This window comes from Erythrolamprus reginae, chromosome 10, assembly GCF_031021105.1.
Source record: "Erythrolamprus reginae isolate rEryReg1 chromosome 10, rEryReg1.hap1, whole genome shotgun sequence".
NCBI classification, from domain to species: Eukaryota; Metazoa; Chordata; class Lepidosauria; order Squamata; family Dipsadidae; genus Erythrolamprus; species Erythrolamprus reginae.
In genome coordinates this window covers 36,427,081-36,448,486 of record NC_091959.1, presented here as the reverse complement: position 1 = coordinate 36,448,486, position 21,406 = coordinate 36,427,081, and the positions used below count along the sequence as shown (strand labels likewise).

Sequence of the window (21,406 nt, the reverse complement as noted above, 5' to 3'; positions counted from 1 at the left end):
GTTCACCCACACTGACACACACATAAACACAAACACACAACAATGCTCTGGACCTGAATTTTTATGGAGCATGCCGTCGAGCAACGTTGAGCATTTTCAGAAATGAGGCTTAGCTGATAGGCTTGTTTTACTGAGTGGGACCACTGTATTTGTTTCAATGCATTGACTAGGATCGGAATTGTATTCTGTTGTGATTTAGCACCACATCGAGCCAAGGTGGCACAGTGGTTAGAATGTTGTACTGCAGGCTACTTTCCCTGACTGCCAGCTTCCAGTGGTTTGCAGTTTGAATCTCACCAGGTTCAAGGTTGATTCAGCCTTCCATCCTTCCAAGGTCAGTAAAATGAGGACCCAGATTGTTGGGGACAAGAGGCCAACTCTAATAAACTGTTTAGAGAGGGCTGTAAATCACTGTATTATAGGGCTATTGCTGTTTCTCTTTTCTCCTTCCTTCCTTCCTTCTTTTCTTTCTTTCTTCCTTTCTTCCTTCCTTTCTTTCTTTCTTCCTTCCTTTCTTTCTTCCTTCCTTCCTTTCTTTCTTCCTACCTTTCTTCCTTCCTTTCTTTCTTCCTTCCTTCCTTCCTTTCTTCCTACCTTCCTACCTTCTTTCTTCATTCCCTCCCTCACTCATTCACTTACTCACTCACTCCGTCCACTGCCAGCAGTTTGATCCTGACTGGATCAAGGTCGACACTGCCTTCCATCCTTCTGAGGTCAATAAAATGAGGGCCCATATTGTTGGGGGCAAGAAGCCGACTCTAATAAACAACTTAGAAAGGGCTGTAAAGCACTATGAAGTGGTATAAAAGTGCTATTTCTATTGCTTTGCGCTTCCTTTTGCGTTTCCATTCTTCCTTCCTTCTTTTCTTCCTTCCTTCCTCCCTCTGTCCTCTGTCAGCAGTTTGATCCTAACTGGCTCAAGTTTGACTCAGACTTTCATCCTTCCGAGGTCAAGTAGTGAGGATCCAACTTGTTGGGGGCAGTAGGCTGACTTTGTAAACCACTTATAGAGGGCTGTAAGGCCCTATGAAGTGGCATTTATTTATTTATTTATTTATGATTGATTGATTGATTGATCGATCGATCGATCAATTGATTGATCGATCAATTGATCGATCTATTGATTGATTGATTGATTGATTGATTGATTGATTGATTGGATTTGTATGCCGCCCCTCTCCGTAGCCTCGGGGCGGCTAGCAACAGTAATAAAAACAGCATATAAACAATCCAATATTAAAACAGTTAAAAACCCTTATTATAAAACCAAACATACCATGCATAAAATTGTAAAGGCCTAGGGGGAAAGAGCATCTCAGTTCCCCCATGCCTAGCGGCAGAGGTGGGTTTTAAGAAGCTTACGAAAGGCAAGGAGGGTGGGGGAAATTCTAATCTCTGGGGGGAGTTGGTTCCAGAGGGCCGGGGCCGCCACAGAGAAGGCTCTTCCCCTGGGTCCCGCCAGACGACATTGTTTAGTCGACGGGACCCGGAGAAGGCCAACTCTGTGGGACCTAACTGGTCGCTGGGATTCGTGCAGCAGAAGGCGGTCCCTGAGATAATCTGGTCCGGTGCCATGAAGGGCTTTATAGGTCATAACCAACACTTTGAATTGTGACCGGAAACTGATCGGCAACCAATGCAGACTGCAGAGTGTCTAGCAAGTCTAATAAGTGCTTTTGCTGTCATGACCATCATCATAATCCATGTTCTTATTAAAGTGTGCCACTCTTTAGGAGGTGCCAGCAGGTACAAAAACAACTGAATAAAACCTGGAATGCCAACACGGTAAACAAATATTGACACACTGGGATAAACCGCACCCAACAACCGCGCCTGCCGAAAACAACATCCTGCAATACAACCAAGCCTATTTAAAATAAACCAAGTATTAAGTATTAAGCTGAGAACTCTCATGACCCATGAAAGAAAAAAGGGAGAGAAGGAAGAGATAGCCAAAGCTTATGTTAAGCCATTTGTATTATTGCATTACTTCTGTTAAGCCACCAAAAGCCATACAATTAAGCCTTGGTAATAAATTTAAAATAGCTTTTGCGTTTTGCCCTCCAAAGGGGAGGGAAAAAAACCCTGTTCTTGAAATTCCCCAGGGTGGTTGGGTTACATTGATGGGAATTAATGAGCTGGCTTAGTGATGCTAGTCAGTTTGTAATTCGGGCGTTAGCTGCACAATAATCTTTTGCGACTGTCCACACTTCTAAGGAAAACCTAGTGTGGAATTTTCCCTCTCTCCAAAATGAGAAGTAAGCAGCGGTGTGTACTGAGGCTAGGGAGAATCCTCTGGAATGAATAAAAGCTAATATTGTACCACCACCCCCCCAAAAAAGTCCAAGAATTTTATCGAACCAGATTTCTGCAGTTAATAACAAGCCAAGGATCTATGCATAAATTTCCTTTTTCAGCCTGGTAGGCTGGAAGGAAGAGAGAGAAAGAGAGAGAGAGCAGGGGGAAAGCCATAAATTATGCCCGCTGCAGATTGTGATGTTTCAATAAGATTTAGATCTGATCTGCATTTAAACAGAAAAAGGGAAAAAAAGGGGGGTCTTAAATTCATGTAGGGGGAAAATCACGCCTATTCCAAAGTCAGAAATATGAACTGTACGGAGCATAATGGAGCACGCAAGAGGGGGGGGGGATCCAGTTGTTAATGGATGAAGATTTTTTTTAAAAACCCAGAAAGAGTGAAGCGGCTGAGACCTTTAATAGATCGTGCCTTCAAATCATTGCGGCTGTAAAATGGGAGTTAATAAATTATTGGATATGCATATGTGCTCCTGGGGTGTTTAACTGAGGGGTGTGTCATCTTTGCTGGCAGGTGGACAAAAAGGCCCCAGGAAATGATAGATATGAACAACCAAACTTATTAATAGCCAAGTCATAATTGAACTGACATTGGGAAGGAAGGGCAAAGAATGAGGCAACCTTGACAGAGGTTGCCACAAAGGGGCTGTCACAAGGAAATGTGGGGTCTATGCGTTCTCCAAAGCGCCTGAGGGTAGGGCAAGAAGCAATGGATGGACACTAATCAAGGTGGAGACTTTGCCAAGAACAGCAATCAAGATGGATTAAAGAGCTGGAGACAAAAACGTAGGGAGAAATGTTGCAAGAGTTGGGTATGGTCAATCTAGTGAAAAGAAGAACTACATGACAGTAGTGTTCCAGTGTTTGAGGGGTTGCCACAAAGAAGAGAGGGTCAATTTACTTGCCAAAGCACCTGAAGACAGGACAATGAGTGGAAACTAATCAAGAAGAGAAGCAACCTAGAACTAAGGTGACATTTCCTCACAGTGAGAGCAACAGTGGAACGTGTGGCCTCCAGACGTTGTGAATGCGCAAATACTAGGAGCTTTCAAGAAGAGATTGAACAACCATTTGTCTGAAACAGTAATGGGCAGCCAAAAGTTTTACTGCCTCACTGTGGGTGTGGCGTATTTTGTGGGTGTGGATTAATGGTCATGTGACTGGGTAGGAGTGGCTTGCCAGCCATGTGACCAGGTGGGAGTGGCTTGAACGATCATCATCGTTCAAGTGAACTGTTAAGTCCTCGACTTACAACCTTACCGGTGTAGCTCGCTGGGGTGACAATTTGCTTCGTGTTTCCCACGCTCTCCTTCCTGGGTCACACACACACCCCGCCTCAGGCGGGGTAGCTAGGCAAACGGGGGGCTGCCAGAAGTATAAATGCTGCCAGCGCCGCTTCCACCCAGGCCTTCTTCTTGCACCTCAGGCGGGAGGTGGCCACGTGAGGCTGGAGGGGAGCCGGGCAGGAGAGAGGGAAGCTTGTCCAAGTCCAAGAAGGAGGAAAGAGGAAAAAAGCAAGGAGCACAGATGCAGCAGCAGCAGGTGGGGAAAGGAGAGCCGAGCCGTGCCCAGTAATCCAGGAAGTGACAGCCACCAATCAGCTGGAGCTGTGCACGCATCTTCATTTCCACCTTCATTTTGGTTCACATGCCAAAAGTGAGTGTGTGGGTATGTGCTGGATTTCTATGTTAATTATGGTTATAAGTGATGTTCTTCACTTCATGCCGCAGAGACTCTTCATAGCAGAACCGTGATACAGATACAATGACTCCAATATAAATCTTACGCTTTTATTCCTTCTTTTCTCATGGAACTGGTTTCATATTTACACAAATAAACAACTTGACAGTATAACTATATTTCTCTATACATATGCTCCCTATGATGCAGATTCACCAACAGTCAGCACACGAATCCCCAAGAATTCTGTCTTCCAACTGCCAAGACTGACCCCATGCCAGTATACAAATTAGCTCTCTCTCAACAGCCCATCCCCCTTTTCCATGCTATATGCTAACAGTATGCTAACATGCGTGCACATGCCTACAAACCTTCGTGTCCCCCCCACGCATGCGGAACCCCCCCCCCCCCCCCGCACTGCCCCTACACATGCGTACAATCTCCCCCATCCACAGGCTGCACTGAAGCCTGGGATGGTGAAAAAACTGCCAAATCAGAAGTTCGGAAAAACAGGCTTCCGGGTTGCCTGTTGTGTTGTTTTTTGCACTCCAGAGAATTCAGGGAAGCTTCCTGAAGCCCCGGAGTGTGAAAAACAGCACAATGGGTAAACCGGAAGTTGTTTTTTCGAATGGGAGAATTTTTTTTGCAGTCCAGGGTTTCAGGGAAGGTTCCCTGAAGGATCCAGAGGGTGAACCGACCTCCCCCAAGGCTGAAAATCAGCTGGCCAGCGCGCTGGAGCTGACATAGGGCAATACCTCATGTGCCCTACAAAATGGCTATGGGTGCCACCCCCTGTGGCACATGTGCCATAGGTTCACCAACACAGGTATAGGGTCTCCTGCTTGAGCAAGGGGACCTCCAAGGTCCCTTCCAACTCTCTTCTTCTATTACACTATTATTCTTTTTCTTTAAAATTGTTCTCTCTTTTCTCCCTTTCTCCTTTCAGGTGTCGGAAAGATGCGACTACGTATTTGTCAACGGGAAGGAAATGAAAGGCAAAGTGAACGCAGTGGTCCATTTTACATACCAGCATCTGAACAGCCCTCTGGAATTGACCGTGTGGATTCCCCGCCTCCCACTCCAGATTGAAGTCTCTGACACAGAGTTAAATCAGATCAAGGGCTGGAGGATCCCCATTGTTTCTAACAAGAGGTGAGATCCCTCGGGACCTCTCTAGCTGAGGTCTCGTCAAACCATTGCCATGGCCTGGTTTCCTCTTCCATACTTTCCTGAAAACGTCTGATTGGCTTCATTCACACCATGGTCCTCAAGCTACCCAACCATCTTTTTCCATTTCTCTGTTGTGTGAAATCGGCTGCTGCCTACCCAGGTTGCTAATAAGCGTGAACAATAGTGTTGGGCGAACCCAATGAAGTTCAGGTTCGGCGAACTCACCCGAACTTTACCCGAACCCAAACAGCAGCAGCACCGCTGCGGCGTCCTTTTCTGTAAAAATAAACAAGGAGGTGGGGAATCCCCAACCTCCTTTTTGCTTCTTTTTATTTTTACAGAAAAGGACGCCGCAGTGGCGCTGCAAGCAAAAGGAGGTAGGGAATCCCACGAAGGGATTCTGGGGGCGGGGCTTTGACGTCACGGAGACTCCTTCCTCCCTGATTCGACCGCCCAGGAAGTAGTCTCCGTGACATCAAAGTCTCATGTGATGAGCTTCATGTGACATTATGCAGGATGTGTATTGGACATTCAACCTGGGACCCCTGGGGGAGTGTTTTGGGGAAAACATTCGACCTGTAACTTTCACACCTTTTAAATCAGATCTTGCCTTGCTTTCGCTGCTATCATTTCAAACTCAGTAGAAGAACATAGAAACATAGAAGATTGACGGCAGAAAAAGACCCCACGGTCCATCTAGTCTGCCCTTATATCTTGTTTTTTATCTTAGGATGGATATATGTTTATCCCAGGCATGTTTAAATTCAGTTACTGTGGATTGACCCACCACGTCTGCTGGAAGTTTGTTCCAAGCGTCTACTACTCTTTCAGTGAAATAATACTTTCTCACGTCGCTTTTGATCTTTCCCCCAACTAACTTCAGATTGTGCCCCCTTGTTCTTGTGTTCACGTTCCTATTGAAAACACTTCCCTCCTGGACCTTATTTAACCCTTTAACATATTTAAATGTTTCAATCATGTCCCCCCTTTTCCTTCTGTCCTCCAGACTATACAGATTGAGTTCATGAAGTCTTTCCTGATACGTTTTATGCTTAAGTCCTTCCAACCTTTTCTTAATGGAGTTGGGTGGTGGTGGTTTTCTTTCTTGGGTTTCGAATGGAGACAGCCCTGACAGGTTGGCTTGGCCATCTGCCTTGAATCTCTTCACAGGCCAGTTAGAGACAGCAATGATGAAGAGGAAGACGAGAGGAAGGGGAGAGGTTGTACTCTCCAATACCAACATGCAACCGTGCGAGTACTTACCCAGTTTGTAGCTGAGCCCTCGGACTCTGGTGGCCAAACTACTTACCTGCTGGGCTCTGACTGGCAAGTGGACATCACTGACCTGGTAAAGAATTTCATGCAAGTGGAAGAGCCAAGGATTGCCAAGTTGCAAGATGGACAGGTGCTAATGGGGCAGGAGTTAGGAATGACTACCATACAGGTGAGCAAAGACTGGTTCCTTTCTAGATTCATATCCTTCATCCTCTAACTGGAAACTCTAGAGATGTTCACAAATGAGATAGAAAGGCAGCATGTTGCTCAAGGCACTACAGGGCACATGAATTAGGACGTTTCATTAAGCGCAAAATCCATCCAACTGAATAACAGAATAACCGAAGAGTTGGGAGGGACCCTTGGAGGTTTTCTAGTCCAACCCCCCTCTCAAACATTACCATTTCAGACAAATGGCTGTCCAAGCTCTGTCCAAGCTCTGTCCAAGCTCCAGTGTTTGAGCGCCCATCCTCTGGAGCTAGTCATTCCACTCATTAATTGTCCTCACTTGTTAGAAAATTCCTCCTTAGTTGTAGGTTGCTTCTCTCCTTGATTGAGTTTCTACCCATTTCCTCTTTTCCTGCCTTTGGGTGCTTTGGAGCAGAGTTTTTCAACCAGTGTGCCGCAGCACATGGTCAGGTGTGCCGCGATAGGGGAGAGAGAAAGAAAGAGAGAGAGAAAGAAAGCAAGAGAGAGAGAGAAAGAAAGCAAAAGAGAGAGCGAGAAAGAAAGAGAGAGAAAGAGAGAGAGAGAGAAAGAAAGCAAAAGAGAGAGCGAGAAAGAAAGCAAGAAAGAGAGAAAGAAAGCAAGAGAGAGAGGGTGTGTGAGAGAGAGAGTGTGTGTGAGAGAGAGAGAGAAAGAGAAAGAAAGAGAGAGAGAGAAAGAAAGAGAGAGAGAAAGCAAGCAAGAAAGAAAGAGAGAGAAAGAAAGCAAGAGAGAGAGTGTGTGTGAGAGAGAAAGAAAGCAAGAGAGAGAGAAAGAAAGCAAGAGAGAGTGTGTGTGTGAGAGAGAGAGAGAAAGAGAAAGAAAGAGAGAAAGAAAGAAAGCAAGAGAGAGAGTGTGTGTGTGAGAGAAAGAAAGCAAGAGAGAGAGAAAGAAAGCAAGAGAGAGAGTGTGTGTGTGAGAGAGAGAAAGCAAGAGAGAGAAAGAGAGAGAGAAAGAGAAAGCAAGAGAGAGAGAAAGAAAGCAAGAGAGAGAAAGAAAGCAAGAGAGAGAGAAAGACAGTGAGTGAGAAAAAGAAAGCAAGAAAGAGACAGAGAAGGAGAGGAAGGGAGAAAGAGAGAGAAATGAGAGAAAAAGGGGGAGAAAAAAGAAACGAGAAAATGATTGAGGCAGAGAATGAAAGGAAAGAGAGAGAAACAAAAGAGAGAGAGAATTGACTCTTGATTTAAAGCATATGATAAAAAGCACCCAAAGAATAAGAGAGGAAAACCCTCCAGCCCTCACCTGTTTTTGGAAAGAATAAGAGAGCAAAAAACCCCACAGCCCTCATCTGTTTTTGGAAATGGTTGAAGAGTGTGTATACACACACACACACACACACACACACAAGGGGGGGAAATATGTATAATATGTACTGTCTTAGAGCGTCATTTTGTGTCATTTTGGTTGGTGGTGTGCCCCAGGATTTTGTAAATGTAAATAATGTGCCGCGGCTCAAAAAAGGTTGAAAATCACTGCTTTGGAGAATAGCTTGACCCCCATCTTCTTTGTGGCAGCCCCTCAAATATTGGAAGACAGCTATCATGTCTCCCCTGGTCCTTCTTTTCATTAAACTAGACCTGCCCAATTCCTGCTACTGTTCTTCATATGACTTAAACCTTGCCGAATGATCAATCCAAGAGGAAGCCGACAGGGAAAAAATTGGGGTACCTTTCAGAACCAGAAGAGGCTATTAAAGTAGTGAAAATGCTGAACATTGAGCCGCAGTCCTTTAAAAGTTCAAATCCAATCTTGAGAAGGAAGACAAATAGGAAGGAACAGGCTGCAATGCTAGAAAGACACCAAAACGAGAGCACAAAGCAGAAAGAAGCATTTTGTGCTTCAAAAATGTTCTGAAAGGCACTAAAAAGTTCATTTTATGCTGTTGGATTAGCTACAGATAAGGTGGGGGTTTTACTCCTTCTCCTGCATTGCAAAAAAAAAAGCTTTTACAGCCACTCCCGCATTGCATTGAGCAAATTTATCAGTCTATTTTTTTTTTAAGGGGGCCCTTTGTTAGAGTGGCATCGCTCTGCAGCTCTTTCTAAAGGCATTTATCAGTGGCAGAAACTCTTCACTCTGTCTTGTGTCCAAAAATACAAAGAATATATTTGGGCAAGAAATGCAGCAAAGAAGTGAGTGACAAATTGATAGTTGGTCCATTTACTCGGAAGAATACCTGTCAGCTGTGTCTCCTGAGAATTCATCCAAGTCACCTAATATGGACTGCCAAGATCTCGTCCACTAGATTGGTCCATGTTTATAAATTCTCTCTCTCTATCATTCTCAAACCCATTCTCTCTTTCATTCTTTTTTTCTCATTCTCTCTCTCTCTCTCTTATTCTCTCTTTTTCTCTTTTTTGATTTATTGGATTTATATTGATTGATTTATTGGATTTATATTGATTGATTTATTGGATTTATATGCCGCCCCTTTCCGCAAACTCGGGGCGGCTCACAACAAGGTAATAACAATACATAATAACAAATCCAATACCCACCAATCCAATTACAATTTAAGCTAAAAAATTCATAAAAAACAACCCCAGAATATTAAAAAACAAGCACACAATCAATCTAACACCAAAACAACATGGGCAAGGGGGAGATGTTTCAGTTCCCCCATGCCTGACGGCAGAGGTGGGTTTTAAGGAGTTTGCGAAAGGCAAGGAGGGTGGGGGCAATCCTAATCTCAGGGGGGAGCTGGTTCCAGAGGGTCGGAGCCGCCACAGAGAAGGCTCTTCCCCTGGGTCCCGCCAGACAGCATTGTTTAGTCGACGGGACCTCTTTCTCTGTCATTCTCCTTTTCTCACTCTCTCTGTCTTATTCTGCCTCTATCTTTCTCTATTTTTCTTTTTGTCATTTGCTCTCATTCCCTCTCTCATTTTTTCTCATTCTCTCTCTGTGTCTTATTCTCTCTTTTTCTCATTCTCTGTCACTATCTTTCTCTCATTCTCTCTTTCTATCTTATTCTGTCTATCTCTCATTCTGTCTCGTTCTCTCTCATTTTTTTCTCATTCTCTCTCTATTTGTCTTTCTATCATTCTCTTTTTCTCATTCTCTCTCTGCGTTATTCTTTCTTTGTCTCACATTCTCTCTCATTCTTTTTCTCATATTCTCTCATTCTCTTGTCTTATTCTGTCTCTTTGTCTATCATTCCCTTTTATTCTTTTTCTCATTCTCTCTCTTATTCTTTCCCTCTCTCTCTTAATTTTTTTAGCAGAAACAAATAAAAAAGGTAGGAAAATTAAATCAAGCTATTTAAGACTCTGGTCTCATGAGCTTAGAACATAATACGAGGAAAATTCCTGGGATGAGTTGGGAAGACCTAAGACTGAAGGAAAAAGTGCTCACAAAGGGATCACATTTATTATCCCTTTGAGGGATCTCCTTGGGTTTCTTAACCTGCACTTTCCAAGATGCAGATCCCGATGTCTCAGGATTTAAACACAAATTTCTCAGTCGGTCCTGACCCACCTAGAGATGCAGAGAGAAATGATGTTGGAGATAAGGTGTGTTTAGAGATTTGTCTATTGAGAGAAAATACAGGTAGAATTGTACAATTTTTAGAGAAGGTGTATTCATGATGGACATCTTTGGAGAGGTTTCAGTGTGAAAACAAAATAGGGTGAACTCATACTGAACAAATTGTTCCCAATGGTCCTTTTTCTTTCTTTCCTTCTTTCTTTTTTTCCTTCCTTCCTTTTCTCCCTCCCTCTTTCTTTCTTTCTTTCTTTCTTTTTCTTCCCTTCTTTCCTTCCTTACCTCCTCCCTCCCTCCCTCTCAACTGCCTTTCTTCCATCTGTCTCTTTCCTTTCTTCATTTCTTCCCTTCCTCCTTCCCTTTTCTTTCTTTCTTTCCTTCATTCATTCATTCACTCCCTCACTCCCACCTTCCTTTCTTCCATCCCTCCTTCCATCCCTTTCCTTTCTTCATTTCTTCCCTCCATCATTTTTCTTTCTTTCTTTCTCTTTCTTTTTTCCTTCATTCATTCACTCCCTCATTCCCACCTTCCTTTCTTCCATCCCTTTCTTTTCTTTCTTTCTTCCTTTCTTTGCTTTCTCCTTTCCCCTTTCTTCCTTCTTCCCTCCCTCCCTCCCTCTCTTTCTTTCTTTCTTTCTTCATTCCTTTCTCCCTCTCTTCCTCTCTCTCATTTTCCTTCTATTTTCCAACCCATCTCTCCTTCCCTTCCTTTCTCCTTCCTCCCTCCCTCCCACTTTCTTTTCTCTCTCTTTCTCCCTCCTTCCTTCCTTCCTTCCTGCCACCCACCTTTCCTTCCTCCTTTCCCAATCCCTATTTTCGGAAACTTAAACTCCCAGGTCAATCACTCTCTTTGTAATGTATCATTGTTGTTTTTTTTATAGGGCTGCGATCTAATTAACCACATTGTGGTTTCCTGGGTAGGGAGGGGGGGCAGGATAAAAGCTTCTCTCCCTAGAGAAAAGCGAGACATGAGCATGTTTTGAAAAAGTGACTTCCTTGGAATGTAGAGATGAACTGTCCCTTTGATCACCTCCTGCAGATCCTGTCTCCACTGTCCGATGCCATTTTGGCAGAGAAGACGGTGACAGTCCTGGATGAAAAGGTGACCATTACTGACCTGGGCGTCCAACTGGTCTCAGGCCTTTCACTCTCCTTACAGCTGAGCACCGGAAGCAACAAAGCCATCTTCGCTACGGCCATTGCCCACGAAGTACTTCAAGCAGAAAAGCAGGTAGCAGCTCCATACCTGAAGTTCCTTTTGTTAAGGTGTTTGCAGAGTAATCTCTGAATGGTCAAAGATACACTTACACAGTGGAAATATCCAGTTCTAGCAGATATCCAGCTGATAGCCCAGAGTTACGAGTAATAATTCGGTAATACAATCCAGATATATTAAGTGTATAAAACGTTATTTACTTTTGGCAAATACCTTAGTCAAGAACAGTCCTAGTAAAACCAGTCAATACATATACAAAACTATAAGCCTTACTTGCTTAACTTACAAATACATAAAACATCATTTGAACACACAGTTCTACAGCATAGTCACAAAGACAAACTAGCAAAGAATAGCACAGAGAGAGAGAGAGAGAGAAAGAGAAAGAGCTTTTGGCTCCCTCTTGTGGCTAACTGCAACACTAATTCTTAAAGCTATAGCATTATAATTCATTTAAACATACATTGATAGTTTGTTTATATATTCCAAACCCAACCAGTTATGTCCAGTCTACGGAGAGGGGTGGCATACAAATCTAATAAATAATAATAAATAATAATAATAATAATACTGACACTTTTCCTCTGATTGGGCTTCCAAGCATCCTGTCTGAGCACGGTGGGGGTCCTCATTTCCAATATCTTTTTAAAAACATAAGCAACCACTTCTCAATTGATAATTTGAACAAATACAGGATCTGTTTCATTGGCAGTGTTTTAAAGGGTCGTGTGAAACTACAGGCAGCCAAATGGAGAACCGGGCAGTGTTGTTAATGTCTGTTTTGTCCTTGTCCTGTTTGTTTGTTTGTTTGATTGATTGATTGATTGATTGATTGATTGATTGATTGATTGATTGATTGATTTTTATGCCGCCCTTCTCCTTAGACTCAGGGCGGCTCACAACATGTTACCAATAGCACTTTTTAACAGAGCCAGCCTATTGCCCCCACAATCCAGGTCCTCATTTTACCCACCTCGGAAGGATGGAAGGCTGAGTCAACCTTGAGCCGGTGATGACATTTGAACTGCTGACCTACAGATCTACAGTCAGCTCCAGTGGCCTGCAGTACAGCACTCTACCTGCTGCGCCACCCCGGCTCATTCCATTTTTCCTTTCCCTCCCTCCCTTCCTCCTTTTCTTCCTTCTTTCCTTCCTTGATCCTTTCCTTCCTTTTTTCTCTTTTCCCTTTCCTTCCCCATTTACCCCTTCCCTTCCCTAATATCCCTTCTTTTACACATTCTTCCCTTCCCCTCCCCTGGCCCCCCACCCACTTGCTTTCATCTTCTAGTAATATTATTATTCTACTTCAAGTCTCCTTCAATCCTATTCTTCCTCCTCGTTGTCAAATCTCTCATAATCTTAATCTGGCAATACAGCTCCTATTGTAGAGACTCCTCCCCATCCCCCCCCCAAAAAAATATATTTCCAAACAGAGAAAATCACCTTCTGGGAAATTGAATTGGGTAAATGGAACCAAAAGACGCACCCTACAGAGAGAGAATGAGAGAGAGAGAGAGAGAGAGAAGGGGGAGGGAGGGAGAAGGGGGGAGGGAGAGAGAGAAAGTGAGGGGGAGAGACAACCAGAGAGAATCAGAGAGGGGGGAGAGAAAGGGGAAAGGGGAAAAAGAGAAAGAGAGGGAAAGAGGGGAAGAGAGAGAGAAAGAAGGGAAGAGAGAGAAGGAAAGAGAGGGGGGACAGAACCAGAGAGCATCAGAGAGGGGGAGAAAGAAAGAGAAGATAAAGAGAGAGTGGAAAAGAAAGAGAGAGAGAGAATCAGAGCGGAGGGAGAGGGAAAGGGAAAAAGAGAAAGAGAGGGAAAGAGGGGAAGAGAGAGAGAAAGAAGGGAAGAGAGAGAGAAAGAAGGGAAGAGAGAGAAGGAAAGAGAGAGAGGGACAGAACCAGAGAAAATCAGAGAGGGGGAGAAAGAAAGAGAAGAAAAAGAGAGAGAATCAGAGAGGGGGAGAGAGAAAGGGAAAAAGAGAAAGAGGGGAAGAGGGGAAGAGAGAGAGAAAGAAGGGAAGAGAGAGAGAAAGAAGGGAAGAGAGAGAAGGAAAGAGAGAGAGAGGGACAGAACCAGAGAAAATCAGAGAGGGGGAGAAAGAAAGAGAAGAAAAAGAGAGAGAATCAGAGAGGGGGAGAGAGAAAGGGAAAAAGAGAAAGAGAGGGAAAGAGGGGAAGAGAGAGAGAAAGAAGGGAAGAGAGAGAGAAAGAAGGGAAGAGAGAGAAGGAAAGAGAGAGAGAGGGACAGAACCAGAGAAAATCAGAGAGGGGGAGAAAGAAAGAGAAGAAAAAGAGAGAGAATCAGAGAGAGGGAGAGAGAAAGGGAAAAAGAGAAAGAGGGGAAGAGGGGAAGAGAGAGAGAAAGAAGGGAAGAGAGAGAGAAAGAAGGGAAGAGAGAGAAGGAAAGAGAGAGAGAGGGACAGAACCAGAGAGAATCAGAGAGGGGGGAGAAAGAAAGAGAAGATAAAGAGAGAGGGGGGAAAAAGAGAGAGAGAGAGAGAATCAGAGAGAATCGGGGAAAGAGATAGAAAGAGAGGAAGAGAGAAAGAAAGAGAAAGAGAGAAAGGGGAAAGAGGGAGAGAGAACCAGAAAGAGAGAGAGAAAGGGAGAGAGAGAAAAAACCTTCAGCATGCCTTGCCAATGATCTACCATTTTCTAAACCTGCTTCCTGTGCCTATTCTTGCCAGCTGAGCAGTTGAACTGGAGCTGGTGTCCTTGTGCAATTGTTAATATTATTCTAAAAGGACATTTTAAATTTATAGGTGCTCATCCCCGAAGGCCACCAAACTCCTAAATAGAGAAGCATTGTTCCAGTAAATAGGGCGGTAAAACTAGAGCAAACCCAGGGTGAAAACCTTCCTCTCATAAATAATACAACATCGCACTGCTCACCTGCCAAAAATACATGTTTTGGGGAAGAAGATTCTATACACTCAGGTTGTACTGCAAATTTAGCTTTGCCTTAACCTTGGCCGTCCTTCATTTTTTATGTATATTATATATTTATATTTAATTGGATTTGTATGCCACCCCTCTCCGAGGACTCGGGGCGGCTCACAGCATGTACAGAAAAACAAGAAACAATAATAGCCATCCAATTAATACATTTTAAAAAACAGTCTTTAAAATTCTAACCAAAAAACCATCAATATAATTTACTCAACAATCAAACTAAAGCATTCATTGGTCAGGAGGGAAGATCTAAGGAACCCCAGGCCTGGCTGCAAAGATGAGTTTTTAAACTCTTCCAGAAGGCAAGGAGGGGGGGGGCAGTGCGAATCTCCGGAGGGAGCTGATTCCAGAGGGCCGGGGCCCCCACAGAGAAGGCTCTTCCCCTAGGTCCCGCCAGCCAACATTGTTTGGTCAATGGGACCCTAAGGAGACCAACTCTGTGGGACCTCACCGGTCGCTGGGAATCATGCGGTAGAAGGCGGTCTCGGAGAAATATGTATATAATTTTTATTAAAGGTGTTTTCCGAGAGAAAGATTGAAAATCAATATAAATTAATTATATCGCCAGAAAAAGAAAAGAAAAATAAAGCTGAAAGTACAAGAAAGAGGGAGTGAAAAGGAGAAAAAGAAAGAGAAAAGTTTCAAAGGAATAAAATGCAATACATTCTTTAAGGCAGTTATAAGTCCCATTATCAATTTATCTCTTCCTTGGTGGGTAAAACACCCCTCTCCTTTTTATAATCTATCCTGTCTAATCCTCCCAACCGTAAATCATAAGTTCATTCTTTTCTGGTTTTCACAGCCCAAAAATAAAGTCTAGAAGTTATTTCGGTCAGCAATAAACAGAGATCAATTTAGCCATCTCAGCAAATTCCCTCATTGTAACCGTGTTGGTCCTTCAGTGTGGAAACCATTCAGATGTGATTTTGCCTGCCTGGTGGTTTTGGGGAGATGGATAGAATAGTGGTGAGGATGCAGATGGGGAGAAAGGTGGATAGAGAGAGTAAAGAGAGAGTAAATACCACTCTGCAAAGCCTGAGTGAGACTGCACCTAGAGTACTGCATCCAGTTTTGGTCACCAAACTATAAATGTTGGGTTTAACCACTCTACTACATGCTTGCACTGTCTTGTAAACGCATCTCTATGGTCAGGTCGCAATTAACTGACTAGGGTGTCACCTTTTGATGACCAAAAGGGGCAGGTACTCTACAGCAGTGTTTTTCAACCAGTGTGCCGTGGCACACTAGTGTGCCGCAAGACATGGTCAGGTGTGCCGCGAAGAAGGAAGCTCAGGTTACCATCTCGCAATGTTTGGCAGAGAGAGAGAGAGTGTGTGTGTGTGTGAGAGAGAGAGAGAAAGAAAAGAGAGAGAAAGAAACCAGGAGAGAGAGAGAGAAAAGGAGAGGAAGGGAGAGAGAAATGAGCAAAGAGGGGAGGGGAAAAAAGAGAAATGAGAAAATGATTGAGACAGAGAATGAGAAGGAAGAGAGAGAAACAAGAGAGAGAGAGAGAAGTGACTCTTGATTTAAAGCATATTTAAAGCACCCAAAGAATAAGAGAGAAAAAAACCCCAGCCCTCACCTGTTTTTGGAAATGGTTCAAGAGTGTGTACACACACACACACACACACACACACACACACGGGTGGGGAGGAGACAGGGATGGGAAAAAAGAGAGGAGAGTGTCTTAGGGTGTCATTTTGTGTCATTTTGGTTGGTGGTGTGCCCCAGGATTTTAAAATGTAAAAAAATGTGCCGCAGCTCAAAAACGGTTGAAAATCACTGCTCTACAGACTATATAAACGTCTGCAGAGTAGATGCCCCCCCCCCCTTCTGATCCTCTTTTTGGCCTGCTGAGCCTTTCTTCCACCTCCTTCTCTCTCCCTGTGTCCTCGGCTGAGGACACATGTGTGAGATCAATCCGAAGACATCCTCACACATGGAAGCATCCAGAAGTTATTGATATATACTGAAATATAAGCATATATGCCTGCATTATTTAAATGCACGAATCAGCAGAATTGTAAGTAAAGATTACAGTTTATTTCATCTTTATGAAGCAGGGATCATTCATTACCAAAAAATGGGATTCTAAGCCACACAATTGATTTCTTGCCATGCTGAATCCGCTGCAACTTAAGCCAGCTAAGCTCTACTAATACAGTAGTACCTCTAGATACGAGCTGCTCTACATGCGAGTATTTCAAGATATGAGCTAGGAGGGGGGAGACATTTCTGTTCTACTCCCGAGCTCAAATTCGGGATACGAGCCGAGCGTCCACTAGGTGGCACAAGAATCCTTGCTTTTGGTTATCTCAGAGGGGGGAAACGTTATTTGTTCCAGAATACGAGTTGCCTCGAGATACAAGCTCCCTTATGGAACGAATTATGCTCGTATCTAGGGGTACTACTGTACTAGTAATATTAATATTAACCAGAATACCCAACAAAGCCCAACAATAAAAACCAGGTTGAGATTCTAGAAAGAGTGCAGAGAAGAGCGACCAAGATGATGAAGGGAATGGAGGCTAAAACCTACGATGGATGGTTGCAGGAACTGGGCATGGCTGGTCTAGTGAAATGAGAACAGTCTTCCAATATTTGAGAGGAGGAAAGGGTTAAGGCACCTGAAGGCCAGACGAGGAATAATGGATGGAAACTGGCCAAGGAGAGATTCAACCTGGAAATAAGGAGGAATTTCCTGACAGTGAGAACAGTCAACTGTTGGGTACTTTTTTTTTCAATGCTGTTATAGAAACATAGAAACATAGAAGACTGATGGCAGAAAAAGACCTCCTGGTCCATCTAGTCTGCCCTTATACTATTTCCTGTATTTAATCTTAGAATGGATCTATGTTTATCCCAGGCATGTTTAAATTCAGTCACTGTGGATTTACCAACCATGTCTGCTGGAAGTTTGTTCCAAGCATCTACTACTCTTTCAGTAAAATAATATTTTCTCATGTTGCTTTTGATCTTTCCCCCAACTAACTTCAGTTTGTGTCCCCTTGTTCTTGTGTTCACTTTCCTATTAAAAACACTTCCCTCCTGAACCTAATTTAATCCTTTAGCATATTTAAATGCTTCGATCATGTCCCCACTTTTCCTTCTGTCCTCCAGACTATACAGATTGAGTTCAATAAGTCTTTCCTGATACGTTTTATACTTAAGACCTTCCACCATTCTTGTAGCCCGTCTTTGGACCCGTTCGATTTTGTCAATATCTTTTTGTAGGTGAGGTCTCCAGAACTGAACACAGTATTCCAAATGGGGTCTCACCAGCGCTCTATATAGTGGGATCACAATCTCCCTCTTCCTGCTTGTTATACCTCTAGGCAGCCAAGCATCCTACTTGCTTTTCCTACCGCCCGACCACACTGCTCACCCATTTTGAGACTGTCAGAAATCACTACCCCTAAATCCTTCTCTTCTGAAGTTTTTGCTAACACAGAACTGCCAATACAATACTCAGATTGAGGATTCCTTTTCCCCAAGTACATTATTTTACATTTGGAAACATTAAACTGCAGTTTCCATTGCTTTGACCATTTATCTAGTAAAGCTAAATCATTTGCCATATTACAGATGCCTTCCAAATGTGGTCTCACCAGCATTCTATATAGCAGGATCACAATCTCACTCTTCCTGCTTGTTATACCTCTAGCTATGCAGCCAAGCATCCTACTTGCTTTTCCTACCGCCCGACCACACTGCTCACCCATTTTGAGACTGTCAGAAATCACTACCCCTAAATCCTTCTCTTCTGAAGTTTTTGCTAACACAGAACTGCCAATACAATACTTTTGTATTCCTTTTCCCCAAGTGCATTAGGTTGTAAGTCAATGATGACCTGTATAGGAGGGAGGGAAGCATTTTGATGGGTTGTCCCGGTATCATTTTGTCTCCTTTTCCTCCTTGAATAGGAAGCTGTGATCAGTTGCTGGATCCAGTTCAGTGATGGAGCAGTTATGCCCTTGGATATATACGACGCCAAAGACTTTTCATTGGTGGCCACATCCCTGGATGAGAAGGTCGTGTCCGTCCACCAAAGTCCCAAGTTCAAATGGCCTTTCCTGGTAGCCGAGTCCGAAGGCCAGGGTCTGTTGGTGAAAGTGGAGCTGGTGATCAGTGAATCGTGCCAGAAGTCGAAACGGAAGAGCGTCCTGGCCATGGGTACGGGGAACATCAAGGTCAAGTTCGGCCAGAACGACACCGTTCCCAACCCAAGCGACGGTAAGCACGGACAAGAGGGTGTCCGTCTGGAGAACCGGACCACCGATCGTCACCAGAAGACAAGCCTGCAGGAGAGATCTCGTCCAGAGGAGCCTTATTACAGCTCTTCCATGGGACACGAGGAGACCAGAACAGCTAGCACTCAGAAGTCCATCCTGAGTAAGAAAGAAGACCGCGAGAGTCTACTCGACGATGATGGCCGCATGCAAAATCTCCCAATAGACTTCACCAGCTTTCCAGCTCAGGTAGACCTGCCCAGGAGCAACGGGGATTTGGAAGAGGATGATTCTGACGAGACACCCAGGGGCTTAAGCGACTTGGAAATTGGGATGTACGCCTTGCTAGGAGTCTTCTGCTTGGCCATCTTGGTGTTCCTCATTAACTGCGTGACTTTTGCCTTGAAATACAGGCATAAGCAGGCTCCGTTTGAAGAGCAAGAAGGCTTGAGGCATTCCCACGACTGGGTTGGGCTGAGTAATAGAACTGAACTTCTGGAGAACCACCTCAATTTCTCCACCCAACAAGAGGAATGCATTACAGCCATTGACCGGTGCATGGGTTTAGAAGAAAGCAAGTATCTCCTTAGTGCCAATCCTCAGAAGAACCTCAACGGCCAAGTTTTCCCATCCACAGACTCTGTTACCTCCCCGGAAGTGAAGGAGCAGAAGAACGAACCGGCCGCCTCGCCCACCTCCAAACGGAAACGTGTCCACTTTACCACCTTCACCACCATCTCTTCGGAGGGTGGCTACCCAACGGTCAGTTCCATTTTGAACAGCAGCGAGGACGATATCAAATGGGTTTGTCAGGACATGGACTTGGGGGAATGTAAAGAACTAAGGAACTACATGGAACAGCTACATGAAAAAGTGTGACAATACATCGGAAAAAAAGATTTTGATTTCTTTCTTATCTCTTCTCTTTTTTCCCCCCTACTCACCTTTCTGCCTTTACATTGAGATACTAGTCAAAAACGAGGAGCGTAGAGAGAAAGAGAGAGGCAGGAAAAATAGACCTTGGTGCACAACCCAACTGTGGGTGGTTGGGTTTTTGTGGACAACATCTAAAGTATGATAAAAATCCCAAATAACAATATATATATTGAATGGGACTTGCAGAGAGGTGTTTGAAGCCAAGAAGGGAAAATGAAATAAAATTTTAAAAAATTAAATAAGGAGAAGTCAAATTAAGATCTCATTCTTTGAGTTGATCCTTCCGAAATCAAGACCCCAAAGTAAATCCTGATGTATGGTTTAGATGCTTTCAAAGGTGGTTAGTTCTCAGTTATTTCAGATTTGTCACCTGGATCTTATGTTTTGGGAAGGGGGGAGATGGGTGGGAGGGAAAAATGGAAACGTTGAAGGGCCATATCTCAATCCACGTGGGACGGAGGAGAACATCTAAGCCACAAGGACCAGCAGAAAGAAAATCGTAAGGTGGACTTACTTTGGCACTTCTAATTTCTCTCATTCTCGCCAGAAATAGTGCCAAAGAATGTGGAATGTATTTATCTATTTTCTTTCTTTCTTTCTATTTTCTTTTGCAAAAAAGGTTTACTAAACGATTTAATAGGAAAGATCGCAACGTGAGCCTTCACCAAGGGGAATATAAAAGCTCCCCTCCTTTTTAAATTAAATAAAATTCCGTGGCCATTAGTCACATTCACACTGTCTTTAGGAATCCTTTTTTTATTTTTATTTTTTATGGCTTTTATTTGGAAGCAGAATTGTTAACTCTGGAGTTTGATAAGTCCTTGCATTCAAGGTAGAAACGGTCAGAATTAGCTTCCAGCATTTTGGACATTCCCGGATGATTTGATTGATTGGATTGGATTGGATTGGATTGGATTTGTATGCCGCCCCTCTCCGTAGACTCGGGGCAGCTAACAACAGTAGTAAACAGCATATGACAATCCAATATAAACAGTTAAAAACCCCTATTGTAAAACCAACATACATACAGACATACCATGCATAAATTGTAAAGGCCTAGGGGGAAAGAGTATCTCAGTTCCCCCATGCCTGGCGGCAGAGGTGGGTTTTAAGAAGCTTACAAAAGGCGAGGAGGGTGGGGGCAATTCTAATCTCTGGGGGGAGTTGGTTCCAGAGGGTCGGGGCCACCACAGAGAAGGCTCTTCCCCTGGGTCCCGCCAAGCGACATTGTTTAGTTGACAGGACCCGGAGAAGACCCACTCTGTGGGACCTACGGTAACTGGTCGTTGGGATTTGTGCAGCAGAAGGCGGTCCCTGAGATAGTCTGGTACGGTGCCATGAAGGGCTTTATAGGTCATAATCAACACTTTGAATTGTGACCGGAAATTGATCGGCAACCAATGCAGACTGCGGAGTGTTGGTGTAACTTGGGCATATTTAGGAAAGCCCATGATTGATCTCGCAGCTGCATTCTGCATGACCTGAAGTTTCCGAACACTTTTCAAAGGTAGCCCCATGTAGAGAGCGTTACAGTAGTCGAGCCTCGAGGTGATGAGGGCATGAGTGACTGTGAGCAGTGACTCCTGGCCCAAATAGGGCCGTAACTGGTGCACCAGACGAACCTGGGCAAACACCCCCCTTGCCACAGCTGAAAGATGGTTTTCTAATGTGAGCTGTGGAGGACGCCCAAGTTGCGAACCCTCTCTGAGGGGGTCAGTAGTTCCCCCCCTGGGTGATGGATGGGCAGATGGAATTGTCCTTGGGAGGCAAAACCCACAGCCACTCCGTCTTATCAGGGTTGAGTTTGAGTCTGTTGACACCCATCCAGACCCCAACAGCCTCCAGACACCGGCACATCACTTCCACTGCTTCGTTGAATGGACATGGGGTGGAGATGTAAAGCTGGGTATCATCAGCGTACTGATGATACCTCACCCCATGCCCTTGG

At 44.1% G+C, this 21,406-nt stretch overlaps 1 protein-coding gene across 5 annotated transcripts in view; it reads left to right on the top strand.

Annotated features, from left to right (window-relative positions):
* The window catches only part of LOC139173059 (transmembrane protein 132D-like), a 504,596-nt gene extending 484,884 nt beyond the window's left edge, over positions 1-19,712 (top strand). For all 5 annotated transcript variants that reach the window (XM_070762526.1, XM_070762529.1, XM_070762530.1 and 2 more), the window contains 4 exons: positions 4,943-5,148; positions 6,337-6,610; positions 11,165-11,356; positions 18,217-19,712. In XM_070762526.1, the coding sequence (XP_070618627.1) occupies positions 4,943-5,148; positions 6,337-6,610; positions 11,165-11,356; positions 18,217-19,401 (1,857 nt within the window). In that variant the 3' untranslated portion in view covers positions 19,402-19,712. The remainder of the gene's footprint in view (positions 1-4,942; positions 5,149-6,336; positions 6,611-11,164; positions 11,357-18,216) is intronic.
* Positions 19,713-21,406: the final 1,694 nt, after the last annotated feature.